At 40.3% G+C, this 19628-nt stretch overlaps 1 protein-coding gene across 2 annotated transcripts in view; it reads left to right on the plus strand.

Annotated features, from left to right (window-relative positions):
• The window catches only part of KIAA0753, a 56737-nt gene that overhangs the window by 15682 nt on the left and 21427 nt on the right, over positions 1-19628 (plus strand). For both annotated transcript variants that reach the window (XM_081109009.1, XM_081109010.1), the window contains exons 8-13: positions 9813-10045; positions 11637-11803; positions 13440-13559; positions 15167-15256; positions 17415-17493; positions 18709-18792. In XM_081109009.1, the coding sequence (XP_080965135.1) occupies positions 9813-10045; positions 11637-11803; positions 13440-13559; positions 15167-15256; positions 17415-17493; positions 18709-18792 (773 nt within the window). The remainder of the gene's footprint in view (positions 1-9812; positions 10046-11636; positions 11804-13439; positions 13560-15166; positions 15257-17414; positions 17494-18708; positions 18793-19628) is intronic.

Below are 19628 nucleotides of genomic sequence, written 5' to 3' on the forward strand. Positions count from 1 at the left end.
TTATGGTATACGTATATTACAGATACTTTCTCTTAGTCACTTGCTTTTACAATTTGCTTATGATGTCTTTTCTGCTACAGAAAATTTTAATATTTCATGAGGCAACTTTTTCTTCTTTTTCAAAATTTTGCTGATGGTGATTGCTTATCTTCAGAGGAATTTAAAATGAGCTTGTCAAGTCCCATGAAAAATGCTGTCAGGATCTGGATTAGTATTACATTGAGTTCATAGATTATTTAGGGGAAAAATGACATCTTTACTATATGAAGTTGGCTCATCAATTTATCCATGTTCTTTTTCCATCTCTTTAGTTGAATTTTATAATTTTCTGCATACAAGAATTCCTGAATAGGAATACATATGCATGCCTAAATTCCTTGTTAGGTTTATTTCCAGTTATTATTGCTCTTGTGAATGGAACCTTCTTTTTTATTAATTTTGAAATTGGTTATTGCTCCTTATAGGAGAACTGTTGGATATGTACATTGCTCTTATGTCTGGTTCTTGGCTGAAATCTTTAATTTGCTATGATAAGGTATACATTTGAACATTTCTGAAATTGGGATACATTCTTAAATTTGGTGATATCATAATTAATTGGCAATATTTTAGAATTTGCTATTATGCATAAAATAATGATGTTTATACTTAGTGTTTTAGATTTGATGAAATAAGAGATTTTGTTAGTTAACTCTTTTGTATTTTTCCAGGTAGATGATATCTCCTACAAATAAAGTTTTGCCTTTCTCTTTACAATTTTTATACCTTTCCTTTTTTCTCTTTCTGCTTTCAGTGGGTTTTAATTCAGTAATAATTCGAATGGTAGACATTATTTTGCCTTCCAGATTTAGTGGGAATGCTTCTCCTTTTTTTTACTTTGTAAACTATGTTTAATTTCAGCATGTATCTGTTTATATATGTTCTATTGAATATTATTGCTTATTTGCTATAATCATCAACACAAATTTAAAAAATCAGAATTGCATGGACTGTACTTGCACAGTTGATTAATGTTTATACTATGTTAGAGATTAATGGGTAAAAATTATTGTAGCACTTGAATGACATCATTGTTCTCTGTACTTTTTTCCATAAGATTCTATTTTGGTGCTTTTTAAAAATTTATTTTTAAATTACAGTTTACATTCAATATTATTTTGTATTTGTTTCAGGTGTACAGCATAGTGGTTAGAGAATCATATACTTTACAGAATGTCCCTCTGATATTTCCAGTACCCGCCTGGCACCATACATAGTTATTAAAATATTATTGACTGTATTCTTTATGCTGTACTTTACATCCCCTTGACTGTTTTGTCTCTATTCCTTTTTCACTCAGTCCCCCGGCTCCCTCTCTTCTGGCAGCCATCTGTCTGTTGTCTGTATATATGAGTCTGTTTCAATTTAGTTTGTCCATTTATTTTGTTCACTTATAAGTGAAATCATATGATATTTGTCTTTCTCTGACTGACCTGAAGATTTTATTCTTTTTTATGGCTGAATAATATTCCATTGTAGATATGTGCCTCCCCTTTTTACCCATGCATTTACTGATGGGCACTTGGGTTGCTTTCATATCGTGGCTATTGTAAATAACACTACGATGAACATAGGGGTGCATATATTCTTTTGAGTTAGTGTTTTGGATTTCTTTGTAAGTAAGTCTTAAAGAGGAATTACTGGGTCATAAGGCAGTTTCATTTTTAATTTTTTGATGAACCTCCCCACTGGGAGTCTTCCCTTCTCTCGAAGTTTTTGGGATAGTTTGAGAAAGGATAGGTGTTAGTTCTTTGAATAATTGGTAAAATTCCCCATGTGAAGCTATGGTCTAAAACTTTTGTTTGTTGGCCGATTTTTGATTCCTGCTTTGATTTTGTTGGTTGTAATCGGTCTGTTGAAATTTTCTGTTCTTCTTGACTCAGTTTTGAAAAATTGTATGTTTCTATGAATTTATCCATTTCTTCCATATTGTACAGTTTGTTGGCATGTAATTGTTCATAGTATTTTCTTACAATACTTTGTATTTTTGTGGTGTCAGTTGTTACTTCTCTTTCATTTCTAATTTTACTTATTTGGGTCCTCTCTATTTTTCTTGAGTCTGGTTAAAGGTTTATCAATCTTGTTTATCTTTTCAAAGAAATAGCTCTTGGTTTTATTGATCTTTCATATTGATATTTTTGGGCTCTATTTTATTTTTGCTATGATCTTTATTGTTTCCTTCCTTCTACTCACTTTGAGCTATTCTTTTTCTAGTTCCTTTAGGTAAAAATTAGATTATTTGTTTTAGGTTTTTCTTGTTTCTTGAGGTACACCTGTATTGCAGTGAATTTCCCTCTCAGGACTGCTTTCTCTGTGTCTGATAGATTTGGGGTTTTTTTGTTTTCATTTTCATTTGTCTTAGGTATCTTTTGAATCTTCCTTGATCTCATTATTAACCTATTCATTATTTAGTAATATGTTATTTAGCCTCAGTATGTTTGTGTGTTTTTAAAGGTGTTTTTTTCTTGTAATTGGTTTCTACTCTGATACCCTTGTGTTTGAAGAAAATGCTTGACATGATTTCAATCTTCTTAAATATATTGAGACTTGTTTTGTATATATCTATCCTGGAAAATGCTCCATATACTCTTGAAAAGAATGTATATTCTCCTGCTGTGGGGTGAAAGGCTCTGAAAATATCAATTAAATTCATATCGTCTCCTGAGTCATTTAAGGTCCCTCTTTCCTTGTTGATTTTGTCTGGAAAGATCTATTTACTGATGTCAATGTTTTGTTAACATCCCCTACTATGATTATATTACTGTCAGTCTCTCCCTTTATGTCCATCGGTATTTGCTTTATATATGTAGGTGCTCCTATGTTAGGTACATAAGTGTTTACAACGGTTATATCCTCTTGTTAGATGAGATGGATCCCTTTATCATTATGTAATAGCCTTCTTTGTCTCATTTTTACCCTTTGTTTTAAAATCTGTTTTGTCTGATATGTTTTGCTGTTCCAGATTTTTTTGTTTCCATTTGCATTAAATATCTTTTTCCATCCCTTTACTTTCAGTCTGTGCGTGTCTTGTATTCTGACATGGGTCTCTCGTAGATAGCATATATATGGGTCTTGTTTTCTTATCGGTTTAGCTACGCTGTGTCTTTCTAATGGGATATTTAATCCATTTACATCTAAAGTAATTATTGATAGGCACATATTTATTGCCATTTTATTATTTGTAATTATGTTTCTCTTTTTTCTTTCTTCTTAAAGAAATCCCTTTAACATTTATTGTAGTACTGGTATGGTGGTTATGAACTCCTTCAGTTTTTTCCTGTCTGGGAAGCTCTTAATTTCTTCAATTATAAATGATACCCTGGCTGGATAGAGTAGTCTTTGTTTTAGGTCTTTGCTTTTTATCACTCTGAATATTTTGTGCCAGTCCCTTCTGACATGAAATGTTTCTTTGAGAAATCAGCTGGCAGTCTTCTGGGAGCTCCCTTGTAAGTATCTGTCTTTCTCTTGCTGCTTTTAAGATTTTTTTCTTTGTCTTTAACCTTTGGCATTTTAATTATGATGTGTCTTGGTGTGGACCTCTTTGGATTCATCTTTTTTGGGATTCTCTGTACTTTCTGGACTTGTGTGTCTTTTTCTTTCACCAGGTTAAGGAAATGTTCCATCATTATTTCTTCACATAGGTTCTTAATCCCTTGATATCTCTCTCTCTCTCTCTCTCTCTCTCTCTCTCTCTCTCTCTCCCCCCCCCCCCTTTCTGGTAACCCTAGGATGTGGATGTTTTACGTTTGTGTTGTGCTAGAGGCCCCTTCCAGGGGTGGGCAAACTTTTTGACTCAAGGGCCACAATGGGTTCTTAAACTGGACCGGAGGGCCAGAACAAAAGTATGTTATGTGAACTAATATAAATTCAAAGTAAACATCATTACATAAAAGGGTACGGTCTTTTTTTTTTTTTTTTTTTTTTTTAGTTTTATTCATTTCAAACGGGCGGATCCGGCCCCGTGGGCCATACTTTGCCCACGGCTGCCTTAGACTGTCCTCATTCTAAAATTTATTTATTTGTTTTTGCTCCTCTGATTGGGTGTTTTCTGCTACCTTGTCTTCCAATTTGCTGATTTGATCCTCTGCTTCATCTAACCTACTATTTATTCCTTCCAGTATATTCTTCATTTCTGACTGGTTCTTTTTTATGGTTTCTATGTCCCTTTTTATGCTTACTATCTCTTTGTTGAGGTTCTCACTGAGTTGATCCATTCTTCCCCTAAGTTCCTTGAGCATCCTTATAGCCATTGTTTTGTACTCTATATCTGGTAGATTGCTTGCCTTTGTTTCATTTACTGTTTGTTTTCTGGGGATTTTTTTCCTGTTCTTTCATTTGGGGCATGTTTCTTTGTGTCCCCATTTTGTTTCTGTATATTGGGTAGATCTGCTGTGTCTCCCAGTCTTGGTATGGTGGCCTCATGTACTAGATATGCTGTGGGTCTCAGTGTAACCTGATCACCTGAGCTAGGTGGTCCAGGAGTGTCCCTTGTGTGAGTTCTGTGAGCCTTCTTGTAATTCAGCCTTGACTGCTGTTGAGATATCTGTGAGTGGGGCTGACCTTCAGGCTTACTATAATGGTTGACCCCAGTGACAGTGTACAAGCTGTTGTATGGGGAGGCTGACCCCATGAAATGGAATTTGTCCCAGGGGGTCTGGAGCCTGCTGAAATCTCCTTTTGGGTGTGCCCCTTGTGGCAGTAATTGGGGCATGATCTCATGTGGTCTGATGTTGGGCCTCTTCGGAGGGACTCTGCTGCAGGTCAATGTCAAACACTGCCTGTGACCAGCCCTAGGCCACCAATTTAGAGCTACAAAGTGATCCACAGTGTGGCTGCTTCTGCTGGGTCTGGGTGCATGAGGGAGAGGCCATGCTGCTAACCAAAGCTGTTGTTTTAATTATTGAGTTCTTTCCAGATTTGGATGATTATAAAGAAAATTACTATGATTGTTCTTGTCTCTTAGTACATGTGTTTCTCTTGGGTATATTCCTGTAAATACGATTGTTACATTATAGGTTATATGTTTATCCAACTGTAGAAGATAAAGATTTTTTTCAAAGTAGTTTCATCATTTTATATTCTAGTCTCCTGTCTTGTCAGCACTTATTAGTTTTTAAAAATGTAGGCACCTGATTGGTGTGTAAGGCTGTCATTGTGATTTTAATTTACATTTTCTGGATGAGTAATTGTGTGAGTACTTTCTTGTATATTTATAGACCATTTATATGTCTTAAAATTCCAGTTCAAGTCTCTTGCCTAATCCTCCCTCCCTTTCCTTCTGTGTCTTTCACTTCCTCTTTTTCTCTTCCTCCCTCCTTTATTTTTTAATGATTTTTAATTCTTCGTAGGAGTGTTCTGCATATGGAACCTTTCTCAGTTATCTGTATTGTACATATCTTCTTAGAAATAAGACATGGCTTGCTTTTAAATTTTGCAGTGGTGTCTTTTGATGAACAGAATTCTTAATTTTACTATAGTCCAATGTTGCAATCTTTTCTTGAATTTTTGTTTTTTATATCCTGTTTAAGAAGCTTTTCTCTGTGCCAAATTAAGAAGACATTTTTTGTTATTTCCTAGAAAAAAGTTTCGCTTTCTTCCCAATGGATATCCAATTGTGCTAGCACTATTTGTTTAAAGAATTATTTTTACCCCCAAAAGTGGCATACTGCCACTTTTGTCATAAAATAACTGTCTGCATAGGTGTGGGTCAGTTTCTTGGCCCCTTGTTATCTTCCATTGATCTAATATTGGTTCTTATGCTCCTATACACTGTCTTAATTATTCTAAGTCTTGATACCCAGTAGAATAGCTTTGCCATCTGTTCTTCCAGAATGTCTTGGCTAATCTTGACCTTTAGTATTTCCATAGAAATTTTAGGTTCAGAACTTGTCAATTTCCACCAATCCTCCTGTTCCTCTGAAAACAGAAATAAAAAGCAACCTAATGGAATTTTGATGAGGAATTGATATCTTTATAATATTGAATTTTCCAATCAACAAACAATGTATATCCCTCCATCTATATATATAAAAGCCTAAGTGACCAGTCTATCATTCAATCGGTCGACCGGTAGCTATGACGTGCACTGACCACCAGGGGGCAGATGCTCAATGCAGGAGTTGCCCCCTGGTGGTCAGAGTGCTCCCACAGCGGGAGCACCGCTCAGCTGACCAATGGGCGCCAGAGCCAGGCTCATGGCTGGCAAGTGCATCTGCGGCAGCGTGAGCTTCTCCCACGGACACTCCCCCTGCATGTCCCTCCCCCATCCAGACTGGGACCAGGATCGGGACCAGCACTGGGGCTGACTGGGCTCCGCTTCTCAATCGTGGGTGCGCCAGTATTGCCCTAGGACTGGCGGCGGTAGAGAGCTTACCGAGCCGTGGCAATGGCAGGCGCAGTGGGGCTGGGATGAGCGGAAGCAGTGCAGTGCCCAGCCTGGGCTCGGGCTGCCTGCCGCTTCAGCACTACTACATCCCTTGGGGGGTGTAGGACTGCAGGTCGGCTGACCCCCGCAGGCCAGGCCGGGGGACCCCACCGGTGCACAAATCCGTGCACCTGGTTTATTTATATTGTTTTTAAATGCTCTCAGGAATTTATAGTGTGTGTGTGTGTGTGTGTGTGTGTATGTATGTGTGTGTATGGTTTTGTTTAGCATTCATTATATTTCCTGGTATTGCTATTTTCAATTCGATTATAGATGATGTCTTTTTTAATTTCTAATGTATATTGCTGATATATAGACATAGAATTGATTTTATGTATTGCTCTTGTATCTAGCAATATTTCTAAGCTAACTAATTTATTTTTAATAACTTATCTGTAGATTATTTGTGTTTTCCAGTGTAAGAATTCATATCATCTATGAATAAAAACTATTGGATTATTTCCTCTTTTCCATCTATATTTCTTTTTTTTTGTATAATTTTCTTGTTTTATTTACTGATTTTTAAATGACTGATATAAAAGGTATGTTAAAGTCTCTTGATACATGAAACTTTCTTATTTTCTTATATTTTTATTCATTTTTGTTTTGTATATTTTGAAATTGTGCTGTTAGATGCATAAGAGTTCCTGGCTGTTAAATCTTTTTGGTGGATTTTATATGTTATTATTAGTAAATATTTCTCTTTGTCTTCTTTAATGTTATTCACTTTGGATTCTGTTCTGTTTTGTTTCATCTACCTGACTTGTTTGGCATTTACTTAGAATAACATTTTTTATTCCTTTATGTTCCATCTTCCTTTGATGTTTTATTTTAAGAAAGTTGCTTGTAAATAGTTTGTACAGTTCTATATTTAACCTACTTACATTTACTGACTAATGATGCATTTGAACTTTTTTTATTTTATTTTATGTTTTTTACTTGTCAAAGCTTCCCCCCCCTTTGTTGTAATTGATTACATTAATAAAGATTTTCTTGTTTCATTGTGTTCCCTCTACTGATTTGAAAGTTATATGTCAGTTCGGTTTTCATTTGATTTATTTAGTAGCTTATTGTACTACCTCTAACATGAATGTAACATGAATGCTGCATTATTATTACGCATTTATTCACTATAATGTGATATTCTCTTCATTGTCAGGCAGTTGGAACTAATGTAGATCTGCCTTTGCCAGCCTTTTCCCTTCAGGAGAAGTATCATGTCTGTTTGCCATTGTGTCCTTTATGACCAGCCCAGTGTCTGACACACAGTTAGGCACTTGGAGCGTGAAATGGTGCCTCACTGTTTTAATTTGGATTTCTCTGATTCCCAGTCACCATATTTTCATGTTTTTATTGACAGTTAAGCTTTTTCTATCTATTGCTAGTTTCTATCCTTAGTCTATTTCTCTATAGGATTGCTTATTTTTCTCATAGATTTGTGGATGTTCTTTATATATTCTGCATATTTATCCTATGTTAATTATTTGCATTACAGATCTCTACTTCCAGACTCTAACTTATCTGTTAACTTTATGGTGTGTTTTTGTCAAAAGGAAATTGTAGCTTAGTATAATTAAATTTAAATATCTTAATATTATATTTGAGTTTAAGAAAGCCTTTTCTGTACTGATATCATAATCATATTCTTCCTATATTTTCTTCTAAAAGCTATAAAGTTTTCCTTTTACATTAGGCCTTTCTTCCATTTAGGACTTAAGTGTTGTTCAGTGTGAGGCAAGGATCCTATTTCATTTTGTTACCCGTGGACATGGATAGTCTTAGCACTACTGAGCACAGTTCATATTCACTGATGCTCATGTTGCCTTTGTCATAGCCATGTTGCTCACTGGTTTCTGCCTGACCCTGCTTCACTCCCACACTGCCTTGATTATTACAGCTTTATCATGAACACTGCATCTCTAGTGGAATAAGCCACCCACTCCTTCCCCACTCCACACTTTGTTATTGTGCTTCACAATTATTTGGACTATCTTGGGATTTTCCTCTTCATAAGAATATTGGGGTCAGCCTGGTTAGATCCCCGCAAAAAAATCTGTTAGAATTTTAATTGGATTTGCATTGAAAATTATAGATTACTTTGGGGAGAATTGACATCTTTACAGTATTCTTTCCATTCATGAAAATAATTTATTCCTATCTTCTTTTTTCACATCCTTTAAAAATACCTTTAATTTAAAAAAAAAATATTTTTATTGATTTCAGAGAGGAAGGGAGAGGGAGAGAGAAAGATAGAAACATCAATGATGAGAGATAATCACTGATCAGCTGCCTCCTGCATGCCCCCTACTGGGGATTGAGCCCGCAACCCAGGCATGTGCCCTTGACTGGAATCGAACCCAGGACTTTTCAGTCCACAGGCCGATGCTCTATCCACTGAGCCAAACCAGCTAGGGCAAAAAATACCTTTAATTTTTTTTCTGTAAAAGTGTTGTATATCTTTTCTTAGTTTTCTTCCTAAGTGCCTTATAGTTTTTGTTGCTAATGTTAATAGTATTTATTTCTGTTATATTTTCTCATATTATTTTGAAATGTGGGAATGATACTGGTTTTTGTATGTTTTTCTTCTTTTATATAGAAAACTTTTTAGTTGTAATTGTTGCCTGTAGATACTCTTGATTTTCTATATAGAAACCATTATCTTATCCTCAAAAAAGGCAGTTTTATTTCCTTTCCAGTTGCAAGGTGTATGTCATGTATGGAGTTCAGACTCTGTTCTGTATCAAATTAGGAGCCATCAAAGGTTTCAACAAGTGACATTTAAATATTTACTTTTTCTATTTTTAATCCCCACCCCAGGATATGGTTACTGATTTTAGAGAGCAGGGAAGATTGAAAAAGAGAGAGAGAAACATCCATGTGAGAGAGAACATCGATTGGTTGCCTCTGCATGTGACCCGACTGGGGATCAAACGCGCAGCCTGGGCCACAGTGGCCAGGGCAATATATTTACGTGTTAGAAAAAACAATGTTGGTAGCCAGGTGAAGGTGTGATTGAAGGTAAAGAGGGGTTACTTAGGAGATGCTGTCACCACAGTCACAAGGTATTGCAAGCCTGACCTTGGGTAGTCGCAGAAGGGGAGGAAGGGCAGAGATAAGTAGGAGATATTTTAGAATTAGGGACAAAGGGACCAGGTGAATGAGTAAATGTGGGAGGTAAAATTCAGGGCGTCAACCATGGCAGGGTTCCTGCTTGTAGAAGTGCAGTAGGAGTCATAGGCGGAGGAGTAACTTTGGCAACAAGGAACATACCTGACTATAGATAATCATTCTCTCCCACTTGATTTGAATACCTTGTCCCTCAGTTTGTCCTTTCGAAATCTCCATATAGATAAGTATCCCCCTGATGTAGAGCTTCCGAGGACCCCGAGGTTGGAGAATGAGCTGGAGGCATTAGATGCGAATATCCTTCCAGAAGAGGCTCTGGCTATTCTAGACCAAAACGCAAGCTTCAAAGAAGAGGCATTGGCCCCGGCAAAAACAAAAGCAGGGGGGAAGAGGCCTGTGACTGACAACGTGCCGTGCAGGAGGAAAGATGCTCTGGCACCGGCCAGATCCCAGCAAGTATGAAATCACTCCTTTCTTTTGGCCCATTGAATTCACCTCACACTGTCCAGCCTCACAAGGGCTGGTAAGGTGGAGCCAGGATTTGAGTTCTTAGACATTAAATGCCAGAGCCCTTGAGTCCAACTACCTAAAATAAGCTGACTTAGCTGAGCTCTAGGTTGTTTTTATTTTTTACCCAAAATAGCAGTTTTTAATATTGTTGCTCGGACAGGATATTCTCTCTTGTCCTGGTTTGCTAATATCCTAACTTACTTGATACCAAGGTCCTAATCAGACAGGCTGTTTTACCATTCAGGTTTTTCTGCTTCTGATTTGGAAGTGTGAACTTTGAGGAGATTAAGATTTGGTTCCTGCTAAAGATAGATATTGGTAAATAAGAACTACTCAGTATTAAAGGCATCCTAGGGTGAGTTCTTTTTAATATGGCTTTGGAAGCCAGCTGGCTTGAAACTAGATTATATTTTAAGCTTCTCGTTAAAATTTAACTTAAGGCCCTACCAGTGGGGAGTGGCCAGAAGACCTCCTCATAGTCTAAATATTCTTAATGTGGTGCCTACCATTTAATGGTGCTGTCCAGGGGCTTCTGTAGCAAACCTGTATTATCTGGTGGCCGCAGGAAAAGGAATGAGCAGTTACCACCAGTTACCGACGGATCATGGATTTGAATCGTCTCTATTCCTTTCCAGTCAGACTCTCTGGGGGTCGTTGGGAAGGCAGAACTGAGCCTGTGAGATGAGCTTGGTGCTCTTCTTCAGAGACACCTCCTTTTCTGTAAGGTGGTAACAGCCTGAGTCATTCTGTGTAGATGAACAAGCCTTTCTACTTTGGTCGTCATACTCTTCTTATATTAGCTCATTTAACCTTCTAGAAACTTGCGAAGAAATGATCTGCTTCTATGCCCTTCCTTGTTTCACTGCCCTAAGTATATTTTTGCTACAGTCAATAAATTCCTTAAGCCAGTTGGAGAAAGACAATTATCATATGATCTCACTCATATGTGAATCTAAAGAACAAAATAAACTGATGAACAAAATAGATCCAGCGACATAGAAACATGGAACAGGCTGATGAATTGCAGCAGGAAGGTAGGGGTGGGTGGGAAGAGATCAACCAGATAATTTATATGCAGATATGTATATCCCATGGACACAGACATTCGTGTGGGGTGGGGGATGGGCTAGAAGGGGTCAGTGGGGGGAAAAGGAGGACATCTGTAATACTTTCAACAATAAAGATAGAACAAACAAAAAAAGACATTATCTCCCATTTTACAGACGAGAAACCTGAGGCTCAGAGAAGTTAACCAAGAATGTTTTACAGTTTAACCCCCTTTTTTTGGTTTGTTTAATTATGAAAACATATATCAAAAGATGGCAAAGCTGTGGATTCCTGTTTTGCATCTCCCCTCCCCCCTTACCAACATTGTTTCTGTGTCATTTACACCCTCCCCTAAATTTCCACCTCAGGGCTTCCCAGCTAGATCTTTGCTGAATGGATGCATGAATAGCACGGGGACACTTGTAGCTTCAGTAAGTCAGAGTTCCTTTGATATCCATTTGGTTTGATAATTCATATTTCTCTCTTACAGGGACTTCACAAAGCTGAAAAAAATAGACCAACCCAATCTCAGGGCAAAAGCAGGTTGCATCAGACAACAGTTTCATCCAGATTAAAAATAAACCAGCAGCCTCTGAAAGACACTAGGGCCCCTTGGATACCTCCAAACCCCACGTCCCCACAAGCGTCTCCTAAATGGTATGTAAAAATTCAGGGGACCATTTGGGTATGTGACTTTATTTTTCCTCCAAAAGATGACCTATTGTTCAGTACAAATAAAGCAGCAGCCTTAGTTCCCATTATGAAGTTTTTCCTACCTGACGATGGGTAGTGTAGCCTCCATGGGCCACCCCAACACCTCGTGGACATGTGTCATTGTATGGAGGCTCATCAACTTTCCTCACTCATCTCTTCACCTAATACCTTCTAGTTACTTGAGGCCAGGAACTGTGCCTCCCCTGTATCTGAATGTTCAATGCCTAGCACAGTGCCTGACACTTAGTAAATTTTAGCAGGAATTCAGTACATCTTTGCTGGATGGATGAGTGAATATTTTAAAGTGATTCTAATTCCAGATAATTATGACTTACAAAACCATAACAATCTCACAGACACTGTCTGACTGCAGGGGACAGTTGGGATAATGCTGACATTATTGCTGTGTCACCTCATTCCACGGAGCTAGAGAGAAGGTACTGTCCTCCAGGGGCATTGGGGTCCAGTTAGGTGGAAGCAGTCTTTGTGGAGTTGGTTAGAGGGGAACTTGTTTACCATGTGACAGTAATTCTTGAAGGCACAATGGGAAGTACAGCAGGTAGGACAGTAAAAGGAAGGCAGCAAAAAGCAGTAATGTGGAGAGCAAACAAGTGAGAGGTTTGGTGACTGAAGGGGTCTGCCTTTTGGGGGCTGCAAAAGACAGGCTAAGAAGCCTGGTAGAATGGATTTCCCTTAAGATTGAATGATTCTAAATGAATGGTTCTGCTTATCCATCAACTCTCACTTTAAAGGTGAAGAAGCAATGTCTAGAGAATATACTGTCTTCCTTATATAGCAGAGCTGGGACTCATAACAGGTCTTCTGATTGCTTGATGTGCTTCTTTCATTTTTATTTCTCTCCTCTAAAGTCTGTTAGTATAGAGATATGAATTCAGTTGGTAAACATCAATTAGCCGAAGTTTATATTGCAGCTGAGTGTATGTGTGGCGGGTAGGGAGGGGAGTGGATAATAAGGCCTGCAGGCTCAAAGTGCTGTATTAGGCCTATAAAGGTAAAGGGTTGCTTCATAATATGGAATGAAATCAGTGACCCAAGTCTATATATTATTACAGGTTCTATAATTGACTTTTTTCCCCCCATTTAAAATAGTGATTGGCCATGAGTGGTGGTGCTCAATGGTTAGAGTGTTGGCTCCCCACAGTGAAGGGTCGCGGGTTCAACCCTTCAAGGGCACGTAACTGGGCTGTAGGTCGATCCCCGGCCAAGGGCATGTGCAGGAGACAACCAATCAATGCGTCTCTCTCAAGTTGATGGTTTTTTTCTCTCTCCCCTCCTGCCCCCTTTCCACTCTCTCTGGAAATCCGTGGAGAAAATACCCTCGGTGAGGGTTAACAAAATAAAATAGTGATTGCTTCTTTGGAGCAAAAGGAGGACTTCTCTCTTGATACTGAGCCTGAGTCCTGGGGGATCTCACCCTTGTTCACATTCAGCTCCCCGTTAGGGCCCCGTGCTGGAGATCACTGTTCCTAAATGCTTTATCTTCTCTGAGTGTCACCTTGCAGTGAGCCATTGGCTGTGGAGGGAAGGGTTGCAGAGATTTACTTTCCATTTCTTGCAGTGCTGCGTGGCTGAAGGTGAAACCTAGCCCCAAAGACGCCACGAAAGAGCAGTCTGTGGAGCAGGAAAGTGCTCAAGAGGAAAGCCAGCCAGGAGGTGCTGTTGAGCATGAAGCAGTTAGGTTTGTGCTGGTGTTTTCAAATCTTTGACAGAGTAAGGGCCCCTTTCACATAGATTCTAAACGAACTTTCTCCTCTTCCCGTGTATAAAGTGGTTATTTAAAATGTAAATTATTAACATTTTCTGTCAAACTATTCAGCTTAGACAGTGAATCCCTTTTTTATTCCTTATTTAATTCATTCAGAAATTATATGAGTGTCAAGTGCTTTACATGTGTTAGCTCTGAATCATTATAACCTTATAAAGGAGGTACTGTGGTTATCACTCCCATTTTTCAAATGAAGCAAGACACGTTCAGTCAGTTACCCATGGTCACACTTTTAGCCAGTGACCAAAGCTGGGATTTGAACCCAGGCAGTCTGCCCTGGATGGTGTGTTATTCTGGTTGCTCAGCACAGCAGGGTGTTTAAGATCTAGGATAGAGGTTGGAGAAAGAAAGGTTAGGAGAGGTAGAGCTGGGCAGTGTTTGAATTAGGCAGGCAGGTAGGTGATATTTACAGGGAAGAAGTAGGAAACAGAATTTAGTTGTGGGTCAAGGATTGAGCTTTGGATTAGCTCCCCGGGAGCAGGAATAGGAAGGGAAACCAGTGGAAGAGCATCAAACAGGAAGGAAGAACAGAGCAAGGTAAGATGAGTAAGCCAGGACAAGAGGGCTCCAGCAAGGGGTCATGATTATCAATGAGCCTTTAAGCTTGCTTGTGCCATGGACTTCTTTGACAGTTTGGTGGCACCTTTGGACTTTGTCCAACAAGAATATTTGTAAATGCATAAATAAAATGTACATTTAATGAAATATTTTTAAAAAGTTATATGTGTGTTAGTTGGCTGCCAGTTGCTTGTTTTGTATATTGTATAGTGGTGAGCGCTATGGAGACTTAAAAAGGGGCAAAAAAGACCAAATCCTAGCCCCTGCTTGTTTGCCATCAGTAGGAAGGACTTGTCATTAGCTGTAATTTCAGATGGAACATGGTGGTTACCCTAAGAAGCAAAGGGTTAAGAACAGAGGTTTTAGAAGGGAAAATTAAGTAGGATTAAAGAGTAGGCCCTAAACAGGGGATGATGGAGCGAGAACATTCCCGATGAGGACAGCAGTGAAACAGGTCTCTGCATTGGTTTGGCTGAAATTGTTCTTGAAATTATGGGAAAGCAAAAATGAATATGGACCATTAAATAATTTAATAATATTTACATATCCTAAACCGAAAGAATCAGAGCCCATCCACATAAAGTTAGCCTTTCCCTTCTCTTTTATTTGACTTCACTGTGCCTTTCGGGTTCTCCGGGAGTCCGTTTCTTTGTCTAGCCGTATAGCTACAGCAGCAGCTTTATTTTACAGCTGAGCAGGAAATCTAAGTCCAGTGATGGATAGTATTCTGGAGAACATTCGGGCGCAGTTTTTGTTGCTCTGCACACCAGGAGTGCTTGTGCCCGGAAGTGTCTTACCCGGAACGTTACCTGGAGAGCTTACAGGGTCCAGAGAGGTTGTGTTACCTTCTGCGTCCTTCCTGGAGGCAGGATGGGCACTCTGGTATCCCAGTCTGTGTCTGTGGTATTGGCACCTGCAGACCGAGGCAGAAGTGGTCTGACTCTGTGTGTTCTGTCTGCTAGACTTGCTTGGCTTGATGCAGAAACTTCCAAAAGATTGAAGGAACTCGGAGAATTAAAAGGTGAAGAAATGGACAAAATGCAAAATCAGAGGTAAATATCTGTTTCTGGGGTAAAATAGGCTTGATCTATATCATCTAACTATTTTAACAGCTAGCTAATTGAAATTGTTTAAAGGTGTAGTCACACTTAGGTTTATTGGCTGCCTGCCTGCTCAAAAGATTTTGAAATTGCCTCAGAAGGCTGCAGTGGAGCCAGAATTGGAGCGCAGGGGTGTCCTGGCGGCCGTGAGGAGAGCTGGGTGGCTGTTCTGTACTGTCCTGTAGGCTACATTGGCTTGATACTGAAAGGATTCTTGAACTTGAGCTTTCCTCTGCAGTGGTCGGCAAACTCATTAGTCAACAGAGCCAAATATCAACAGTACAATGATTGAAATTTCTTTTGAGGTCCAAATTTTTTAAACTTAAACTATATAGGTAGGTACATTGTTATTAACATAATTAGGGTACTCCTAAGGCTTAGGAAGAGCCACACTCAAGGGGCCAAAGCGCCGCATGTGGCTCTCTAGCCGCAGTTTGCCGACCACGGCCTAGGGCAGTTGATGGCGAACCTTTTGAGCTCGGTGTGTCAGCATTTTGAAAAACCCTAACTTAACTCTGGTGCCATGTCACATATAGAAATTTTTTGATATTTGCAGCCATAGTAAAACAAAGACTTATATTTTTGATATTTATATTATATATTTAAATGCCATTTAACAAAGAAAAATCAACCAAAAATAATGAGTTCGCGTGTCACCTCTGACATGCGTGTCATAGGTTTGCCATCACTGGCCTAGGGTCATCTGGGTGGACTGTTTGCTGTAATTAGCTGTAATTCATGCTGGTCTTTAGGTCTCTCCTTGGTGGGGGAAGGGGGGTGTCAGGCTGTCCAGAGTAGAGTCTTCGGATGTTTCGCCTGGAGGGTAGGGATCTGGATGCCAGTGTCCTAGGGGCTGGGTTGGGGAGGAGGGTTGTAATTCCTACCACTCAGCATTCAGCGTGCATACATGGTCCCCTCCTTTGGGCAGTGTGCCTACAGCCTCAGCTGGGATTGGCATTCCTTAGTCAAGAGACCCTTCCAGAGACTGAGCAGCCAGACTGCTCACAGGGTTGAAGAGAAGTCTAACTTCTCGAACATCATTTGATGCTTGTCTTCCATATTTAAGCTACGCCCCCCAGCTCACCCCCAGGCCAGACATGCCCGGCCCTGCCAGTCTTGCTCCTGTGCCAGTCAGTGGTGCACAGTGTGTGGGTGTCCAGTGTTCCCACGCGGGCTAATTATCCCGCTTTCTCGGGTCAGCTACGTTATTGCCTGTGGCCTTCTGCCTCCAGCACCTTTCCCCTTCCCTTCGTGGGTGTGTGTCTAACTCTGTTACTGTGGCGCTTCGGGAGGGAGCAAAATTAGTTTCATTTGTCCAGTCGTCTACCATCTTTAGTTGTTTAGAGGCAGCCATTGTTCTTTTAAAATGTACTCAGAGCCTCACGTACTTCATTAGATGTTTGATGCAGGACCAGCAGTGTTGCAGCCACCTGGAAGCTTGTTAGAAATGCAGAATCTCAAGTCTCAGTCAGACCAACCAAATCAGAGTATGCATTCTAGTTTTTATTTTTTATTAATTCTCACCCAAGGATATTCTCCCATTGATTTTTTAGAGAGACTGTAAAGAAGGGAGGGAGGGAGGGAGGAGAGAGAGAGAGAAACATCGATATGAGAGGAAGCATTGATCGCTTGCCTCCTGCGTGTGCCTGGACTGGGACTGGGGAGCAAACCCACAACCCAGGTATGGGACTTGACTGGGAATCAAACCCATGACCCTTTGGTCTGCAGGCCATTGCTCTAACCACTGAGAAATACTGGCCAGGGCTCAGAGTCTTATTTTAACAAGACCCTAGGAGACTCGTATGGCCCTTAATATTACGGAAGCATTGCCCTGGCCAGTGTGGCTCAGTTGGGGCATCGTCTCATATACCAAAAAGTGGCTGGTTTGATTCCTGATCAGGGCAGTACTCGGGTTACAGGTTTGATCCCTTCACATCGATGTTTTTCTCTCTCCCTTTGCCTCTGTCTAAAATCAATGTGAAAAAAAATTTAGGGAAGCATTGTGGGTTTATAAACATTAGATTTTCGTTCACCTGGAATGGTAAATAAATATGTAAAATAGAATATTTTCTTGCTTTTGATTTTAATTCTCTATTTTATTTCTGAATAGTGTTTCTGCTACCCAGCTAGCAGACAAGGTAGAGAAGGCAGTCCTGGAGCGGTTGAAGCCTCTGCTGGCGCAGGCTCAGGTAACCCGTTTCACCTCATTTGCTTGCCGTTGGGAAGTTCCAGAATAGAAGGAGTTGCTACAGAGGTCCCACTGACTGCTCGTCGGGCTGCGTGTCTGGCAGCTGGAGGGTGCAGCGCTGAGCCGTGCTGCACGGTGCGGTGCAGTGCTGGCTGCAAGGGCCTTCCATTGTGGGCTGGTGACGAAGACAAGGGGGAGAGAGAAAGTCCCACTTTTTAGGAGGTGAGATTTTAGTTTGGGGAATGAGTTTAGATTGCATTTTCATAAAATACATGTTTTTATTAATTTCAGAGAGAGGAAGGGAGAGGGAGAGAGGGATAGAGACATCAATAATGGGAGAGAATCATTGATTGGCTGCCTCCTGCATGGCTCCCACTCTGCCCCCCACCACGGATCAGGCCTACAACCTGGGCATGTGCCCCGACCGGAATTCAAACCTCGACCTCCTGGTTCATGGATCAGCACTCAATCACTGACCATACCAACCAGGCACAATTTCCATTCTTAGTCAAATGTGTATCGGTGGTCATGTGTTTAGCTAACTAACTGCTTCTGCTCTTTCACTTCAGTGGTTTGAGATGATTGACTATTTTTCCAAAGGAGAGAGATTTCGGGGTACAGACCAGGGCTTTTTTGAAGGTGGCATTGCATACAGCATCAGCAGCAGGTTGTGCATCCTCTTAGGCTGAATGTTGTGGCCAGACCCTGTGGATCCACCTGTAAATAGGAACAGTCTGTGTGTGTGAACGGATGAGGCCACAGAAGAATATTAGCATCTTAAATGGAGCAATTGGCATTCTGGGCCCCTGAAAAGGTCACTGAGTTTCTGTAGCTCAAGCTTAAGAAATGTTGAGTTATTATTAGAGTCCATGGGAAGCTCAGACTATAGAACTGGTAGGGGTCCTAGAGACCATGTCATCCAACTTCTTCATTTTATCAATGAGTTAACTGGAATAGAGAAGTGGAGTAGTTGCATAAAAACACACAGCTACTCTGACAATGTTTACAAACTGAGGGAGGAAAGGGGCAGAAAGCCAAGATCAACACATGACGTTTATTTTCACAAAGACAGAGTGCTTCGAATTGCTACAAAAAGCCTCCTGCAGCTAAAGCTGATGAACAGTCCACACAGAAGTTACTCCATTACAGGATTCATTTGTACTAATATGGGTTGTAAATTTTTATAATTCATGAGCTTGCTTGTCTGTTTTAATAGAGAGTCAATTCTTCTGTGGGAGCAGATACTCATTTGAAGGATCGCCCATCGGCAAACACAGGGACAGCCCAGCCTGCAGAGGAGGTGCGTGTGGTATTATTATGTGATAATGTCTCCGGTTGTAAGGAAAATGAGGCGCACATTGCAAACACTAGATTATCTTACGCAAGAAGTGGAAGTTATTTTTCATGTGTGGCTTGTTCATGCTTACAGTGTGTATTTAGCATGAGGAGTTAGATCCGCCTTGCAAACAGCTCTGGAGCCACCGGTTCCTGTTAGCGGCTCTTTTGCACTCCTCGTGATGACAGAATGTGGGTGCACTGCGTGACCCTGAATGCTGATGGCCTCCGGCAGGAGAATGGCTGTCCTCATTTCCTTTCATTCAGCCTGGTTTTGCTCATTACTGGCCTAATTTCCTTTATACTCGGGGCCAGCATATTTTGAGTGTCCAGTAATGACCAGTATCTGGCCGCACAGAGAAAAAAGACAGCCCAAGGAAAAGTGATCACATCTGAGGGAAGAACAACGGGCTTTGTAGTTGTCCAGCCTCTGGAGGACCGCGGGCATGCTCCCACCGGCCTAGGCTGGTAGAGTATGGTGCCGACTGCACCACTGACCCCGTGTGCAGGGTGGAAACAAGGTAACGGTGTCTGCGCAGAGCAGGTGTGCAGCTTTCAGGGTCAGGAGGGAGTTGGAAGGAAGCGCCATCAGTCCAGCCGCCTTAGGAACAGGAAGGAAGGTAGCAGGTTTCCAGAATGTATCCCTATTGTAATTATTAATCAGAGTTTTCTTTATAACTGCACCATGATTAAATCTCAATGTGTCTCTCTTGCATTGATGTTCCTAATCTTTGTGATTATAAGTTTATTGTACAATATTTTATGACAGAATCTCATGTGAGGTGAGGCTTCTGAGACTGG

This window comes from Myotis nattereri (genome assembly GCF_964212035.1).
Source record: "Myotis nattereri genome assembly, chromosome: 16".
Lineage (NCBI taxonomy): Eukaryota > Metazoa > Chordata > Mammalia > Chiroptera > Vespertilionidae > Myotis > Myotis nattereri.